The sequence below is a fragment of the Delphinapterus leucas genome, chromosome 14 (assembly GCF_059928025.1).
Source record: "Delphinapterus leucas isolate spDelLeu-1000000601 "Yukka" chromosome 14, BTC_Dleu_Yukka2, whole genome shotgun sequence".
Classification (NCBI taxonomy): Eukaryota; Metazoa; Chordata; class Mammalia; order Artiodactyla; family Monodontidae; genus Delphinapterus; species Delphinapterus leucas.
The window spans coordinates 40,058,009-40,074,338 of record NC_143142.1 but is presented as its reverse complement, the minus strand read 5'-3'; the positions used below and the strand labels follow the sequence as shown (position 1 = coordinate 40,074,338).

At 41.4% G+C, this 16,330-nt stretch overlaps 1 protein-coding gene across 2 annotated transcripts in view; it reads right to left on the bottom strand.

Moving 5' to 3' along the window:
- The window catches only part of LAMA3 (laminin subunit alpha 3), a 241,526-nt gene that overhangs the window by 167,861 nt on the left and 57,335 nt on the right, over positions 1 to 16,330 (bottom strand). For both annotated transcript variants that reach the window (XM_089895011.1, XM_022586836.3), the window contains exons 6-9: positions 15,618 to 15,709; positions 12,212 to 12,327; positions 8,944 to 9,062; positions 1,041 to 1,131 (exon numbers count right to left, since the gene is read on the bottom strand). In XM_089895011.1, the coding sequence (XP_089751137.1) occupies positions 1,041 to 1,131; positions 8,944 to 9,062; positions 12,212 to 12,327; positions 15,618 to 15,709 (418 nt within the window). The remainder of the gene's footprint in view (positions 1 to 1,040; positions 1,132 to 8,943; positions 9,063 to 12,211; positions 12,328 to 15,617; positions 15,710 to 16,330) is intronic.

Below are 16,330 nucleotides of genomic sequence, written 5' to 3'. Positions count from 1 at the left end.
CATGAGTTTATTCACGATGCCCTGTTTTCCTTTGCCAAAGCTTATCCTTCGTGGGCACAAGATAAATCATGGGCATACTTCATAGGAGGATGTGGAAAAGCGAGGGGAAACAAGGACACACTTTTAATAACTAAGATGCCCTACAGAGGGACAAATCAGAGTTTACACATTCTTTGGATTTTGATGCTCTCAAACATTAATGATATGATGAATGAATTTGCGGGGGGGATGGTGGGCACAGAAGCCAATTTCAGGACTGGAACTGTTTTCTAACTGCAATAGCAAGAGAACATAAAAGAACCAAATAAAATACACATGCAGAACAAAGTCTATAATCTGATCTACAACTGATAATTCCACAGGAAAAAAAAAAAAAACAGTGGCATTTTTCTGTATAATGGAAGTGGTACGTTACAGCAGCGCTAGACAGATATGAACTCTACCCTGGACCTACCAGTTAGTAGTTCTCTCACCTGGGCCAAAATATTTATCTGCTCAGACCCTTTGATTTCTCGATATCTAAAAATGAGACTAATAATACATTATCTTAAGTTTGTTATGATAATTAGATAAGACATTTGTGAAATTATTTAGGCCATGCCTTGTATATAGCAAGTGCTCAATAAATCATAACTATTTTGAATATTATGACTATTATTACATCCTTGTGAAATCATTACTATGTTGCCTTGAGTCTAATTCTGATGAAATTTAAAATTACTGGAGATCATAGAAACATGTCAAAACAACAGAAAACATTTGTTGCAGGCCTAGTATGCGCCAAGCCCAATGCTCAGTATTTTCCTAGGTGGTTTTGACTGCATTTCATTTACTCTTAGAGACTAGATTATCATTTCCATTTATATATATGAAATCTGATTCTCGGAGAGACTATGTAACTGCCTGAAGTCACACAGCTAGTAAGGAGTAGAACCAATAATATGAAGAGAGAGAGGAAACTAAGGGAATTGCGAGCCAATCAGAATTTAGCCCGATGACCTCCCTGAAGTTAAGACACACCAAGTTGGAATGAAACTTACGGATGCAGCCGTCGGGGGCATGGACCGGAACGCCATAAGGGCGGTAATAGCCCTTAGCACACTTTTCACAGTTTACACCAGCTGTGTTATGCTAGAAAGAAACAAAAGAAACTTAGGGGGGGAGAGTAGTGGACAAGCGCTATTCATCCAGAGAAATAATTCTGTCGTACACAAATGTAAAGTAAAAGTCATCAAAAACAAAAAGCACTGAACTTGACCTTGAATCTCCAAGATTTACCACAGGACACTGGCTTGAACTTGGCTCTGGAATTCTTTTTCCCATTGGAAGAGGAAATGAGGGTAAGTTCGATGAACTGGACAACCCAAGTTTTCCTCTCTACCACTTAATGAAGCACCTGACATTTGAGTGAGCAAAAATTCCAGAGGACCACTCTTCACAGCTTCAGTAGTGATGAATGGATCATAAATCACCCTTAGGTTTAACCCAAGGGATAAAGGGTTATGTGTGTATTTTTTTCTTCTCCAATTTTGGAAAAAACTGCATGTACAGATCCCCTTCTCTCGTCATTCCAAAATTTTATCTGTGCTTTAGTCTGAAACCATTTCCCAAACATTTCTGCTACGGGAATGGAAAATGTAGGCATGTGATTCATACACAGAGCTCATTTGAAAGTACAATACAAGGCAGCCTTTCATATTTCACGGCTAATCCTTGTAATTGCCAGAAAAAATCAAATTACCTGACACGCATCATCAATTTCCAAGAACTATATACCATGGGTCTAGCTCAATTCCACCTCTCTCTCTCTCTCTCTCTAATTTGGAAACAATTAGAAGGACAGTGTTCTTTCGCTAATGAAAGGAAAGGCAATAGGAAGTTAAAAAGAACAAATATAACACACTGACTTAAAAGGAGTCTGCATAGAAACACAGAGGAGAACAAAGACCCTTTCTGTATCCTCTACCCTTTTAGATGATTTTATTAATTACAGGCTCTTATTTATTACCACTCCTTGTCCTGCGGGCTAAAATCTGAATTCACTTTAACAGTGAGGTCTAAAACCATACTGGCCACTTCTCTGACCTAAGGTTTACATGCATAAACATCTTGGACAAACAGCAAACAGCTGTAGTCCACCCTCTCTTCCATCAAATGCCAACGAACCTCTCAACTCTGTTGTTTGCCACTGCGGCTTATAATACACAGAGGACATCAGGTTAACCTTGGCTCCCAATTTTTTTCCCACTGGAGTAGGAAATGAGAAAAAGTTCTCTCAAGTGGGTACCCTGGGTTCTCCCCTTTACCACAAGGTTTGTCTAATGAAGCACCTGCCACAAAGAAGTTATATTTTTAAAACACAAAGAACAGCAGCAAATCACCCTAAGAATACCTGTAGTTTGCCTTCAAGTTTTGGGTGGTTCTCTAGGACCCTCACCACCTGAGGGCAAGATACACCACTTATCCATGGACACCAAGGTCATGGTTGGACCAATACCAGAAGGAGACTCAAGGACAGTAGTGGCTCCAGATTTCAACGTTGGAGGTACCTAGGAAGCACTCTTGCCGGGAGGAGTGGGTGTCTGAATTTGCATATGTACGACACAACACGAGATGAGAAAGCCTCCGTTGCCCAAGCTAAAGAGTGGGGTGGGCACCGATGGGATCTGTGCAGGAGGTAAGCCCACCCCCACCTACTCCTTTTCCCTTGGCACCATCTAGAGAGGCTTTCTAAGGAACACCCACCTAGAAACCTCAGGCCCTGCTCTGATCATTCTCAGGTCCTAATTCCTCCAAGCAAAACTTTTCCTACATGCTTTTCAATCTTCAGTTAAACCCCATCTCTCTCTGACTCTCTCTCTTTCCCTCAATTCCTTGACCACACCTACAACACTGGTGCTGACTTCTACTTCCGTGAACCTCAAGTAAAACGAAACTAGTGGCTAGTCCACTCGTTGGCCACACTCTCCTGGGAAGACCCCATCTGATATTCCATCTGAAGGTCAAAGTGATCTGGCCTCTGTGACCTCTCTGACGCATCTAGCCCTGCTCACTCCCCTCCAGCCACGCAGGCCCCTTGTTCCCTCTCAAGGCCCTTTGCCCTGCTGTCCCCTCCAGGTGGAAAGCTGTCCCTCAGACAGATACCTGGTCCATTCTCTCGCTTCTTTCAGGTCTTTACTCAAATGCCATATCCCAGAGAACGGACCACCCTATTTAAAATGTCACATACCCCCAAACCAACACTTAAAATAGTAAATCCAAGAAACAAAAGCGAAATCAATACCACGTGAGAAAACAGCCACCTCTGACAACCACGTGCCCTGAAGGATAACGATCTGGCTCTTACACGCTGGCTGCTTGGCCACCTGAAAGTCCCCAGGCCCAGCCTGCCTGTGATGTTCCCACTTCCTGTCACCTGCCCAGACTGATGGCAGAGATTTCATCATTCTCCCATTACCAGCGCTGCACAGAAAAGGCAGGAAACAGTCAGGTTAGCTGGTGCTATGGAATAAATGTTCGTATTCCCCCCAAGTTCATTTGTGGAAGCCTAATCCCCAATGTATTTGGAGATGGGGCCTGGAGAGGTAATCAGGTCATGAGGATGGAGCCCTCATGATGGGATTAGTGCCCTTATAAGAAGAGACAGCGAGAGCTTCCTTCCTTTCTCTCTCTCTCCTCCATGTGAGAATACAAGACAATGGCCATCAGCCAGCCAGAAAGAGGGCTCTCACCAGACACTGGATGTGCTGGCACCTTGAGATCTTGAACTTCACAGCCTCCAGAACTACGAGAAATAACTGTTTATTGTGTAAGCTACCCAGTCTACGGTATATTTGTTATAACGGCCTGAAGTGACTAAGGCAGCTGGGTTTCTGATAGGCAGACCTTGCTGTACGGTATGCGTGTTCTACCAGCAAACTCAAATTTCATCTTGAAGCATCACCATGTAGCTCACCAAACCATCTGCCCTGCTGTAGCTACACCCGTTCTCCTCCCTTCCTGTGCAAGACTCCCCATGTCCCTCTGTATATGGCATAAGATAGGGTTACATTTTCTTCCCAAATGAAGAGCCAATTATTCAACATCATTTATGTACTATCCATCTTTCTCTTCCATCAGAAATGCCAATTTTACCACAAACCAAATTTTAATATCTGCATGAATTTGTTTCTAAATTCTCTATTAGGTTCTATTGAACTATCTATCCCTGCATTGAGTCCACACTCAATTAATACAGATTCATGGTATATTTTGATATCTCACAAGACAAATTTCTCCCGTCATTGTTCATCTTTTCTAAGCTACTTGTCTATTCTCATAGACATATTCTTTTATCGATAAGAATTTTAGAAACAGTCTGTCAATCTTCATTAAAAATCTGATTGAAATTGCACTGAATTTATAGATTGGTTTTGAAAAAATGGTATATTTATAATACTGAGTCTGGAGACATATTATGCCTTTCCATATAGGTCTTCTTTTATAAACTTCAATAATGTTTTATAGGTTTAAATGTAGCTCCACAGTTAATTTCTTCTATCTGTTGCCTCTTGGAGTACCTCCAAATTGTTCCAATAATCACAGCTGTGTTCTCCTGCATGTATCTGTTTCTGCTTTCTATCTTTCAGGAATCTTTTAAACTGCTGGTCTGTTGATAACACTCTTTCTTATTTTTCATGCTATTGTGGATTCTGGAAGGAGAGAGTATTTTGCTTGTTTGGTATCTTTCCTGTCATTTTGTAGGATTTGTTGCAGAAGGGAACGTAGCCATATGTGCTCCGTCTGTTTCTTGATTCCATCTCTCAGCTTTGTGTGGTGTGTGTATGTGAGTGTGAAAGAGAGAGAAAAACAAACAGTTTGGAAATAGTGAGACGAACACATTAGGGACACAAACAGTTCAAGACTTAGATTAGAAGTGTCTCCATGGAAGAAGCTAAAGACTCTGTTTTAGTTAATGGAGATAAAGTATCTGCCAGCATCATCTACAATAACATGGGTAATCTTCAGCCTTCATTAAGAGCAACAATATTTTATCAAACAGAAAGGAATCAAGGAGTCAATCCAAAAGTGTTGTGCTCCTTGCCTTCCTTCATTGCTCTTTCCCCCAATATTTTATGACCAAAAAGTTCAAATTTCACAATAAACACCTAACCCCGTCTACTAGAGTGTACCATTAACATTTTACTACACTTGTTTTTTCACATAATTATCCATCTACTCATTCTTCTATCCATCCATTAATCCATCTTATTTATGCATTTCAAAATAAATTGCAGATATCAGTTACCGTCCCCTATATACTTTAGCTATTTATATTAACTGTTATTATAATAACTCCAGTTAATTATATGCATAGCTAAAGGTATGCATATAATTAACTGGAGTTTAATGTTTGTTCATATTTTTTTTTCTTTTGGTATAAAATTTATACACAAGGGCAAAACTCTTGTACATTCACTGAGTTATAACAAATGCATATATCTGTGAAACCCAGATGTCTATCTAGATACAGAACAATATTACCACCCCTGAAAGTGTCCCCATGCCTCTTCCCAGTCAATCCTCACCACCAGCTCCGACAGTCAACCACAGTTCTGATTTTTTCCACTATTTTTTTTTTTTTTTTTTTTTTGCGGTACGCGGGCCTCTCACTGTTGCGGCCTCTCCCGTTGCGGAGCACAGGCTCCGGACGCGCAGGCTCAGCGGCCATGGCTCACGGGCCCAGCCGCTCCGCGGCATGTGGCATCTTCCCGGACCGGGGCACGAACCCGTGTCCCCTACATCAGCAGGTGGGCTCTCAACCACTGCGGCACCAGGGAAGCCCTCCACTATTGATTAGTTTTGCCTGTTACAAAATTTCATCTAAATGGTCTTCATACTATCGGTATTCTTTTTGGGAAGGCTTTTTTCACTTAACACGGTGCTGTTAAGATTCTTGCATGTTGTTGCACCATCAACAGTTTGTTGCTTCCTACTGCCCGTTGGTATTCCACTGTGTAAATATGCCAGAGTGTGTTCCTCCATTCGACTTCTTTAGGACACCAGGGCTATTTCCAGTTTGGGGCTATTGTGCATAGAGCTGCTATAAACTTTTTGTAAACACACATTTCCATTTCTCATGGATAAACGCCTAAGCATGGAATTCGTGAGTCACGATGTACGTGTATGTTTAACTATATTTTAAAAACTGCCCGATATTTTCCCAAGGTGATTGCACCACTTTTCACTCACACCAACAATGCATGATGGGTATGGTTGCTCCACATCTTCACCAAAATTGGGGGTAAGTCATTGTAACTCTAATTTACATTTCTCTGATGACTCATGATGTTAAGCCCTTTCTTGTATGCTTATTGGCCATTCATACATCCACTTTTGTGAAGTGGTTATTCAAGTCGTTTTCAATTGTATTGGGTTATTTGTCTTTTCATTATTGAGCTGCGGGAGTTCTTTATATTGTGTATCCTGGATGCCAACCATTTGCCAGATCTATGTTTTCTGAATATTTTCTCCCTATTCACGGCTTGCCTATTCATTTTCTTCAGTGTCTTTTGTGAGCAGAAGTGTTTAATTTTGATGAAGTCTAATTTGTCAATTTTTCATGGTTATTGCTTCCTATGAACGAAGAAAACTTTGTCCATCCTCGAATCACAAAGATATCTGCCTATATTTTTCTCAAAAGCTTTAACTTTACTTTAGGTCTGATCCATATCAATTTAGCTTTTGTGTATGATTTGAGGTCGGGGTCCAAGTTAACTTTTTCCCATATAAATCCAGTTACTCCAGAACCATTTGTTGAAAGGACTTTTCTCTTCTCTCCCCATCCCCTGTCACTGGATTGCTTTGGTACTTTTATCAAAAATAAAATGTCCAGGGGTTTTCCTGGTGGCGCAGTGGTTAAGAATCCTCCTGCCAATGCAGGGGACACGGGTTCGAGCCCTGGTCCGGGAGGATACCACATGCCATAGAGCAACTAATCCTGTGCACCACAACTACTGAGCCTCCGCTCTAGAGCCCACGAGCCACAACTACTGAAGCCCGCGCACCTAGAGCCCGTGCTCTGCAACAAGAGAAGTCATCGCGAAGAGAAGCCCGTGCACCGCAACGAAGAGTAGCCCCTGCTCACCGCAACTAGAGAAAGCCTGCGGGCAGCAACGAAGACCCAATGCAGCCAAAAATAAATAAAATAAAATAAATTAATAAAATAAAATAAAATGTCCACGTGTGAGTCTGTTTCCGTGCTCCCTGTTCTGCTACACTGATCTATTCTTCTAGTCTTATGTCAATAGCACCATGTTTTCATTACTGTAGCTTTATAGTTAATATCGAAGTAAGATAATATAAGTCCTCCAATTTTATTCTGTTTCTTCAAGATGGCTTTGGATATTCTAGGTTGTTTACATAACCATATAAATTTTAGAATCCACTTGTCAACTTCTTTTAAAAAAAAAGAACCTGCATTAACTCTGTACAGAGCAATTTGGGGAGAACTGGTATCTTAATAATACTGAATCTTCCAATCCACAAATATATTACATCTTTCTATTTATTTAGTCTTCCTAGATTTCTCTCAGAAAAGTTTTTTTAGCTTTAATATAGAGGTCTTGCATGTCTTTTGCTAAATTTATTCCTAAGCATTTTATGTTCTTTGTTACTATTTTTACTTGAATTTTAATTTCATTTTCCTATTGTTTGCTACTAGTATATATAGCTGGTTTTTCTATATTATCATTGTATCCTGCAAAATTACTAAATTCAATTAGTTCTAGTAATTATTTTGTACATTCCTTAGGCTTTTTTACATAAAGAATCATGTCATCTACAAATAGAAACAGTTCTACTTCTTCCTTTCCAATCTTAACACCTTTTGTTTCTTTTTCTTGTCTTATGCAGAGGTTAGGACCTCCAGGGCACTGTTTCACAAAAGTGGTGAAAGCAAGCATCCTTCCTTGTTCCCAATCTTTAGAAGGAAAGAGTTCAATATTTCATCACTTATATGATGTTAGTTGTAGGGTTTTCATAAATACCCTTCATCAGATTGCAGACAGTCCAGTGCTTCTGCAACTTTAACGTGCACGCAAATCACCTGAAGGTCTTGTAACGCGTAGCTTTAAGAAGATCCTGGGATCTTTCACTTATCCGTGGAACCCTGTGATTTGTAACAAACGTATGACTTATATTTACTTGTATTTTAATTAACTGTGGTGACAGATGATATAAAATGTGTGGAGTGGCAGACAGGTGGAGAACGGTGGGTCTCTCTAAGGGTGTGTAGCCCTGGTTCCACATAAACGGGCATCTCACGTAAAGAGTGCCTGCTTACTGGCAACGCTAACAAAACATCACTCTCAAAGCACACAAGACAGAATGACAATATAGGCCAAACTCATGAACATTTTACACAAGTTTTAATGAATATCTCAAGGCAGATGTACATACACCCTCCTCTGCCCTACACTCCTCTTACGTAAATTCCAGTGAACCCAATCGCCCTTATAGGAGGGATGAAAAATCCATTTTTCTTATTTAGTGTCAACAGCAGACATCATCGATTGATCATGATATACTTCCTCTAGATTCAGAATCCATTTGAAAATAGGATTTAGAGTCAGCACTGAAGTGGATACCTATTTGCCCTCCTATCTTAGAGCCTTTCTAATATAAGATGGATAGCAGTCAGGATGACAGCCAGGAATTCTCCCCTCCATTCAGGCAAAGACCCAAATGAAGAATCTAATCAATGGAGTTTGGACAAACATGCCTCAGTCCATTTTCCCTAAATTACATCCAGCTAACCAAGCTTTCTGTGTACAAAAGTGGAGAAACGGCGTCAGAAAATCCTTAGAATTGCACATCACTTTCTTGACATCTTTGTAGAGCCGGGCTTACTGAGTGTTCATTGCCTACTGTGACACATTCACTTTGACTTAAATAGCGCCTCACCTGACAGTCAATGCAGACCCCTCCACCTGCATAGATGCCTTGGCTATTCAAGCTTGCCTGCTGCCTCTCAACTTCTGGATCATAGTAACAGTCGATGGCGTGGCCATGGCAGTTGCATGCTGAAAAAAGAGCATTCTAAGTTAGTACTCCACCGTGACTGTGAGACCCTTAGTAAATTCCCCCAGAGAGTATTGTTGCTACACTGAGCTACAAGAAAGTCTATTCTGGAACATCAGGGATACCCCCAGTGGACAATTTGGGGGATTTTTACACAAAGACCCGCCTATCATCATATACAATTTATACATTCTTTCATCTGATGTTAAGTGAGAGAGGTTTCTCTTTTTTAAAAAATAAGATATATAATTACAAATTAAGATAAACCAAAATGCCAATTAAGCTTTATGCACAAAGAGGATATTACTACTACTGCTATTGTCAAGAATAACTGAGGGACTTCCCTGGTGGTCCAGTGGTAAAGAATCCGCCTTACAATGCAGGGGACGCAGGTTCAATCCCTGGTCAGAGAACTAAGATCCCACATGCCGCAGAGCAGCTAAAGCCCGAGTGCCACAACTACTGAGCTCGTGCACCTCAACTACTGCCTGCACTGCCACCAACTACAGAGCCCATGCGCTCTGGAACCCACGCGCCACAACCAGAGAAGAGAAAAACCACACTCCACAGCTAGAGAGTAGCCCGCGCACCACAACAAAGAGCCTACACACTGCAACGAAAAAGGATCCTGCGTGCCTCAACAAAGATCCCCCGTGCCACAACTAAGACTCAAGGCAGCCTATAAATAAATTAATTAATTAATTAATAAGAATAACTGAGCTCTTGGCACACTGTGAAAAGCATTTTATATGCATTATCTCATTTAATCTGCACAATAACTTTCTAAGGGTGGTGCTATTATGCCTATAGCCCAGATAGGGAGTCTGAGGCTTAGAGAGGTTGAGGGACGTGCACATAGTCACAGACTTCACGAGTAAGAGAGGCAGAATCCTGACTTGTCTTTCTGTGACTCCAACACCTATTCCCAGTCAACACTCTAAGCCTTTCATCCCAGCACTATCTACAATGGTGATCAATTGCAAATAATCCTAACATCTAATTATAGGGAAATGGCTAAGCAAACAACAGTATATTTGCTTGCCCGTCAGTTCTATGAAGTCAAGAACTGCTCCTGTTTTGTCTGTAATAGAGCATCGTCCCCAGCACACAGTAAGTACTCAAACACTTTTTAGATACACTTGAATCCAGAGAATGGCAATACTATTGAATACGTGCCATCAAAAAAGATGTCAAAGAGTTTTTAATGATATGGGAAAATATTTTAACATATCAAGTGAAAAAGCTCAGGATATAAAATTGTATAAATAATATACCCTTGAGCATTTAAAGTATGCATGAAAAAAACCACTAAAATACCTAACAAAATATTAACAGTGGTTCTCTTTGGGTAGTAAAAGTATTAATGATTTTACTTTAAAAAAAATTTTTCCAAGTTATCTACAAGTAATGTATGATGCTTCTAAAATTAGAAAATATGATTTAAACCCCATTTAGGATTTTCATCATTGCCAAGATGAAAAAAGATCTAACAAGTAAAACACTCATTCTCTCTTAGGCAGAATATATATTCACTACATTCCACCTAGATCCAATTTTCCAAGTCTTTCTAGGAGCTTATGTGTTTTAATCAAGTTCTCGGATAAATCTAGTAGGGTTAGAATTTCAAGTTACCCTGTTTTTAACAGGCTGAGCCCTTTCTTATTTTCATTTCCTCAGTGGTGCCATGATTTTTAAAAAACTTCTAAGCATTTACATTTACTACGTCAGTTATTTCTTAAGAAGTCTATTTATTTTGAATTGCAGTAACTCAAATGGAATTTAGAAAGCATCTAACAAATATCTTAACAGGTCTGATTTCCATAGGCTGTTTATAATTTTTAACCATTTTGGCAAGTGTAAAAAGGTTAAAAACTTATGAAAGGAAATTGTTTAAAATTTGTCATATGTGTTGGAGTGAAGCGGTGTCATTCACTGAGCGGTTCCATTAGTCTGGAAAACTAACCACACGATGAATGTTGGAATTCATGTGATGACACTTATTCAGTCAAAGTATCCTAAACCAGCACCTGAAAGTATTGGAAGAAATAACCCCTGATTATTACTTTTCCCTCTTTGGGGCCCTATTATCTAGGGGTGAGGAATCAGGAATTCACTGCAAAGGAACCTGTTAACTATGACTCTAAAGTGAGAATGGCCATCCGGGTAACGACCTGGACCTAGAGATCACCTGAGCGTTCACCTTGGGCAACACCTTCCAACAATGTTAGCAACTCTCAAAGCGTGCTCAGAATTCCCCACTGGAAATGCATTTTAAGTAATTTTGCTGGTCACAGAGATCATCAGTCTTATCTCTTAAAGTTACAAGAACTATTTGGCCAGAAAGTATAAAGTATAGATTCTTCCTTACACATCTAGTTCAACAAACCTGTATCCAAACGCCTTTTGGTCATTTCAAAAAAGCAAATCCGTCTTCAAATGCTAAGAATATTCAGAAAAAATAGGCCACAGTCTCCAAAGCCAATAACTAAAAGTTACAAAAATGTTTCCAGCAACTGGAATAAATATATGGCCTTCTAAGAAGATGGGTTTAAAAAAAAATCTTCAGTTGGATGTCATGGGCTTGTTTGTTTAAATAACAGTTTTCTTACTTTATATTGTGCCCATAATTAAAAGCAGCCTCTCCTCTTTCTTCCTTCCTTCTCTGGTCCCCTCCATCCTGCATCCCCCTCAGTCCTATTCCCTCAATACTTCCAGCTCTCTGTTTAGACATCAATCTCACCACCTTCTTTGAATCTCGGTCCTCAGAATAATTAGGATTCCAATCCAGTATCACATCCTAAGAAATGATACGGGTTTACAATTTAATAGTGGCTGCAACACATTTTAGATTGCTAAAAGGAAAGGCCAATTGTCAAAGCCCAATCCTTGCATATAGTGAATGCTTAATATATATTAACGAGCGTTATTGTTGTTATTTTTGTTCTCATATTTGTATCTGAATTTAGAGTGGGGCACTGTTACCTCCAGTCTGTGAGTTATTTGCTGCATAAGACAGTTCGGAGTCCCTAAGACTGACATGATCTCGCCCTCTTCATGAGCATGGGGAAAACACTGCATCAGTCCTCAGAGATGGGGGGATGGGGATCATGGGTGGGGCCTCGCTTCCTAGCACCGCTCCCCCAGCACTCACCTTCACACTCATTGCTCTGCTCCCGCGTGGCAGGCCGCCAGTGCCTCTGATTGTACCCTGCACAACAGCGATCACATGTCTCCCCACAGGTGTGGTGCTGGCATTCACACCGAAACCTGAGCATGTAGCAAAGCACATCTCAGTTACTGAAAAGTTGTTTGTTTGTTTGTTTAACTGAAGTATAAGCTCAGTTGCTCCTGTGTGAAAAACTGAGTCATCATGGTCACCCATCGTACCACTGAGTGATTATGAGAACAAAGCACTTTGCATATGCTCTTTCAAGTCCCCCGATCCCAGTTACTATCTCCATTTTACAGGTGGTGACACTAAGATCCGGAGATACTTAAGCACTTGCCAAAGGTCAGGAGATGATAAACCGAGGGCCAGATTTCTAACTTAAATTTGTCTGACTCCAAAGTCCCAGCTCTTTCTTCCCTATTATGTTACATAATGATAAATCGACACAGGAGCAAGCAAGTGCTGAGTGTACTGAGGTGTGTTGAATATCAACATCTTCACAAAAATCTAGAGCAGTCCTGTGAGATGGGTCAGGTTTTTTACTTTCAACCCGGGGTCTAGTGCAGAGTTTCACCAAATCCAAGAGACAGTTACTAACCAGATCTCAGAGGACCCTGCTCCAAGAGTCCATGCCAGCTCCAACAAACAGCTCCATCACAGGAGCCAAAGCTCAGATTACTCAACAAGGCAATGGAGTAAAGACAAAACTCGACATTCAAAGAACTATACACCTGCCTTAGAACGTTTCTGAGCTAAAATGAAATCGTTGCAGCCATGGTGTTAGATGAGAACTCCAAGCTCTGAGCTTCCATTCGTCTGTGCTTGAAAGAGGATTCAAAACAGAGTCTAAGAAGACCCTTGGCTGTGCCCATGGGGATCCCCTCAACTCTTCTGAGGGGAGGTGGGATGGTTATGCTCCTATGGGAAGGCGTCACGCCTCTCCCAACTCAGCTCCCCGTTAAAGCAAATGGACATAGATTTAACTGGAACAGCTGGAGTCCAAACAGGCTTTTGTCAGAGATGCAGTTTCAGCTCATTGCCAATGACGTGTTTATTTGCAAGCTGAACTGAAAGAATATTTAGGGAAAATTGCTTGAAGAACATACAGTCCTACTACTCTTGTTTTTTTTTTTTTTTTTTTGGAGGAGGGGTTTATTGTGGAGTCCAACTACTCTTATAGGGAGATTCACATTGAGCATTGAAAAAGAAAACAGAGCCGGGAACTTGTCTGAATCATACTGTCACTCCCAAATAATTGCTTTTTCTGACTCTCAGCCCAGGTTGATGGTTGATGTAGAAAATTTGTCCTTGCATCAGTTGTAAGGATGTCATTGAAGATGTTGTTGACTGGAGAATCCTCTTCCCGATAGCCACTCCATCCACCTCCAGGTAGATTTCTCATCTGGCCCCAGCATCAACACTCATCTTCTCCTACACAACTGATTGTTTTTTAGATTATGATCATAGTGAAATATGAAACTGAGCAGGTCTCCCTTTTTGAGTTGACTGCCAGGAAGCTCAGAATTAAATCTGTGATCCACCCATGTTTCCATACATCACAGTCAGCATGGTACCCATGCTTGATTAAATCTTCCTCTGCCTCACCAAGAGGTTCTGCTTGGTTTCTGATTGTCCAGCCGTGGCTCCCTCCACTGTCACTGAATCCCCTTCAATATAAGATTTTTTCCTATTCATGGAGGCCTCCATGAGTCATTTGTGCAGGTCACAACAGGCAGGGGGAGGCAAGGCAGTTGTGCTGGTATAGACCAGTGGCAAACTGAGCCTTTCACTGAGGGATGGGGAGACAGCCTCTCCACTCACACACACTGGGAGCAGTAAACTGCTCAGCGCAGAACCCCCCAGGTCTGCCAAGGGCACGGGGCTTGGCAGCTCTTCCAAGTGGGAAGCTCAACCCCTCTCCGATGACTTCTCCTCCTCTCCCAGGTGGTACCACTTTATCTCAGGCTCAGGGACCAAGAGTGACCTCTTTTCTCCCCTCTCGCTCCAACTCAGGTCTTCCCTGACCCGGCCTCTAGTGCCTTAGGGCCTACCCTTCAGGAGTCTACATGGCAGCGATGGTTTAATCATTAATAAGCTCCTTGCTGATTAAGGGCTAGTCAGTTGATGGATTCACACTGCTATCTCAGAGAGCACCACCGGATCCCCGAAGGAGGGCTGACAGCCTTAGGGATTGTTTCTAGACAGGGAGAAGGGCGCCACAAACTTACCACGCAAGTTGGTAGCTGGCACCTCTGCCTGACCATGAAGCTAGGCCTTATGATGTACAAACCGGAATTTGACTAACAGTAAAATGTACCCCTGGTAAATGCTGCTCGTGTGGAATTGGAGACTTTAAATAAAACATTGAGAGACAATCATTACTATATCCAGCGTCTGGTAATTTCCAGCCCTTCAAAGTATCCTTCCCAAGGTGATAACACGAGTGTATACAATTGCACAACACAGTATTTGAGATCCATGCATCTTACTGTATGTGAAATATACCTCAATTAAAAGCAAAACAGTGTTACACCCATGTTCATAGCAGACAGCTATGGGATGTCACAACAGCTAAAGGATGGCAGTAACCTAAGTGTCCATCAACAGATGAACGGGTAAGCAAAACGTGGTGTATATATAATGAAATATTATTCAGCCTTAAAAAGGAAGGCAATTCTGACACGTGCTATAGTGAGGACAGTATATGCTAAGTGAAATAAGCCAGTCACAAAAAGACAAATATTGTGTGATTCCACTTCTACAAGGCACTTAGAGTAGCCAAATTCATAGGGTAGAATGGTGTTGCCAGGGGTTGCTGGGAGGAGGGAATGCAGAGCTGCTGTTTCATGTGCACAGAGTTTCAGTTCTGCGCAATGAAAAGAGTGCTTGGCTGCACAACAACGTCAGTGAACTGGACACTAGTGAACTTAAACCACGCCCACTTAAGAATGGTTAAGACGGTAAACTTTATATTATGTGCACGTCACCACACTTTTAAAGATGAAAAAGGATTTGAAAACATTTACCCCTGATCTCACTAGACCAGGGATGACAAACAAATATTATTTCTCTTGCCAACTCTACTCAATTATTTGTGGCTGCCTGGGGCACTGTCTGCAGCAGGGGTGGGGGAAGGGGGTCTGGGTGGCTTTGTACCTGATCATGCACAGAGTGCTGTGATTGATTAACTATGTCTGCTATGGGCTGGTTGCAGGTGAGAGGGAAGTGTAGGGGTGGAGGAGGGAAGACATACACATCACCTACTTGTTGGCATGGCAACATTCTTGTTGCGGGCAGGAACTTAGGAAGTGTTTAACAGGATGCAAACGTCTACTGAAACAATTAGGTTTATGCATAGAAAGCTGAAAAATCTGTACAATGTACTCACAGTTTTTCAGGATTGTTTGCACTGCACACTTCAGCATGGCCATTGCAAACACACTGCCCACCGATGCTGATATCCTTTATGCTATAATAATACTATAGAACAGAAAAGCGAACGTGTCAGTTTTACTAAACCCCAACGTAAACTTTCCTTTCCTAACCTTTAACACACATCTGTATTGACCCCGCTTCCTTCCATCCTGTACTCCTGAGCCTCCCTCAGCACAAAAGGGAGCCACGTTTGGGTGTAACTTTTCTTACAAAGCAAATACATTCCCCAAACAAATTGAATAGCCCACTGCTGAATTTGTCCATTTTTAAAAATCAAATGCTTTAAATGCACGGAGGGAAATGACCTCGGACAAGAATCGTACCCTACAGCCTTTGGGAAAGGGATTAAGTGCTTCCTAGTTTCTCTTTTTTTTTAATGTAAATCTGAGTTCCATAAATTGGACATATCTGTTTACCAAAAAACATCATTTTTATAACAAAAATTTTGTAACTACTGTGTTTAGGCTTCAGGAAAGGAGAGAATATTCACAAAGATGGATCAGATACAGCGCTGAGACTGGCAGGACACGCTAGCAGTTGCGGAAGCCTTGCTAGGTCAGGGTTAATCAAAGCCAAAGGCAGAGGTTCAAGCTCCAAAAGGCCAGACAGTTTCAGACCCAGCTGAGGCTCGGTCCCTAGACCAGGCCAGCGGTATGCATAGGCCAT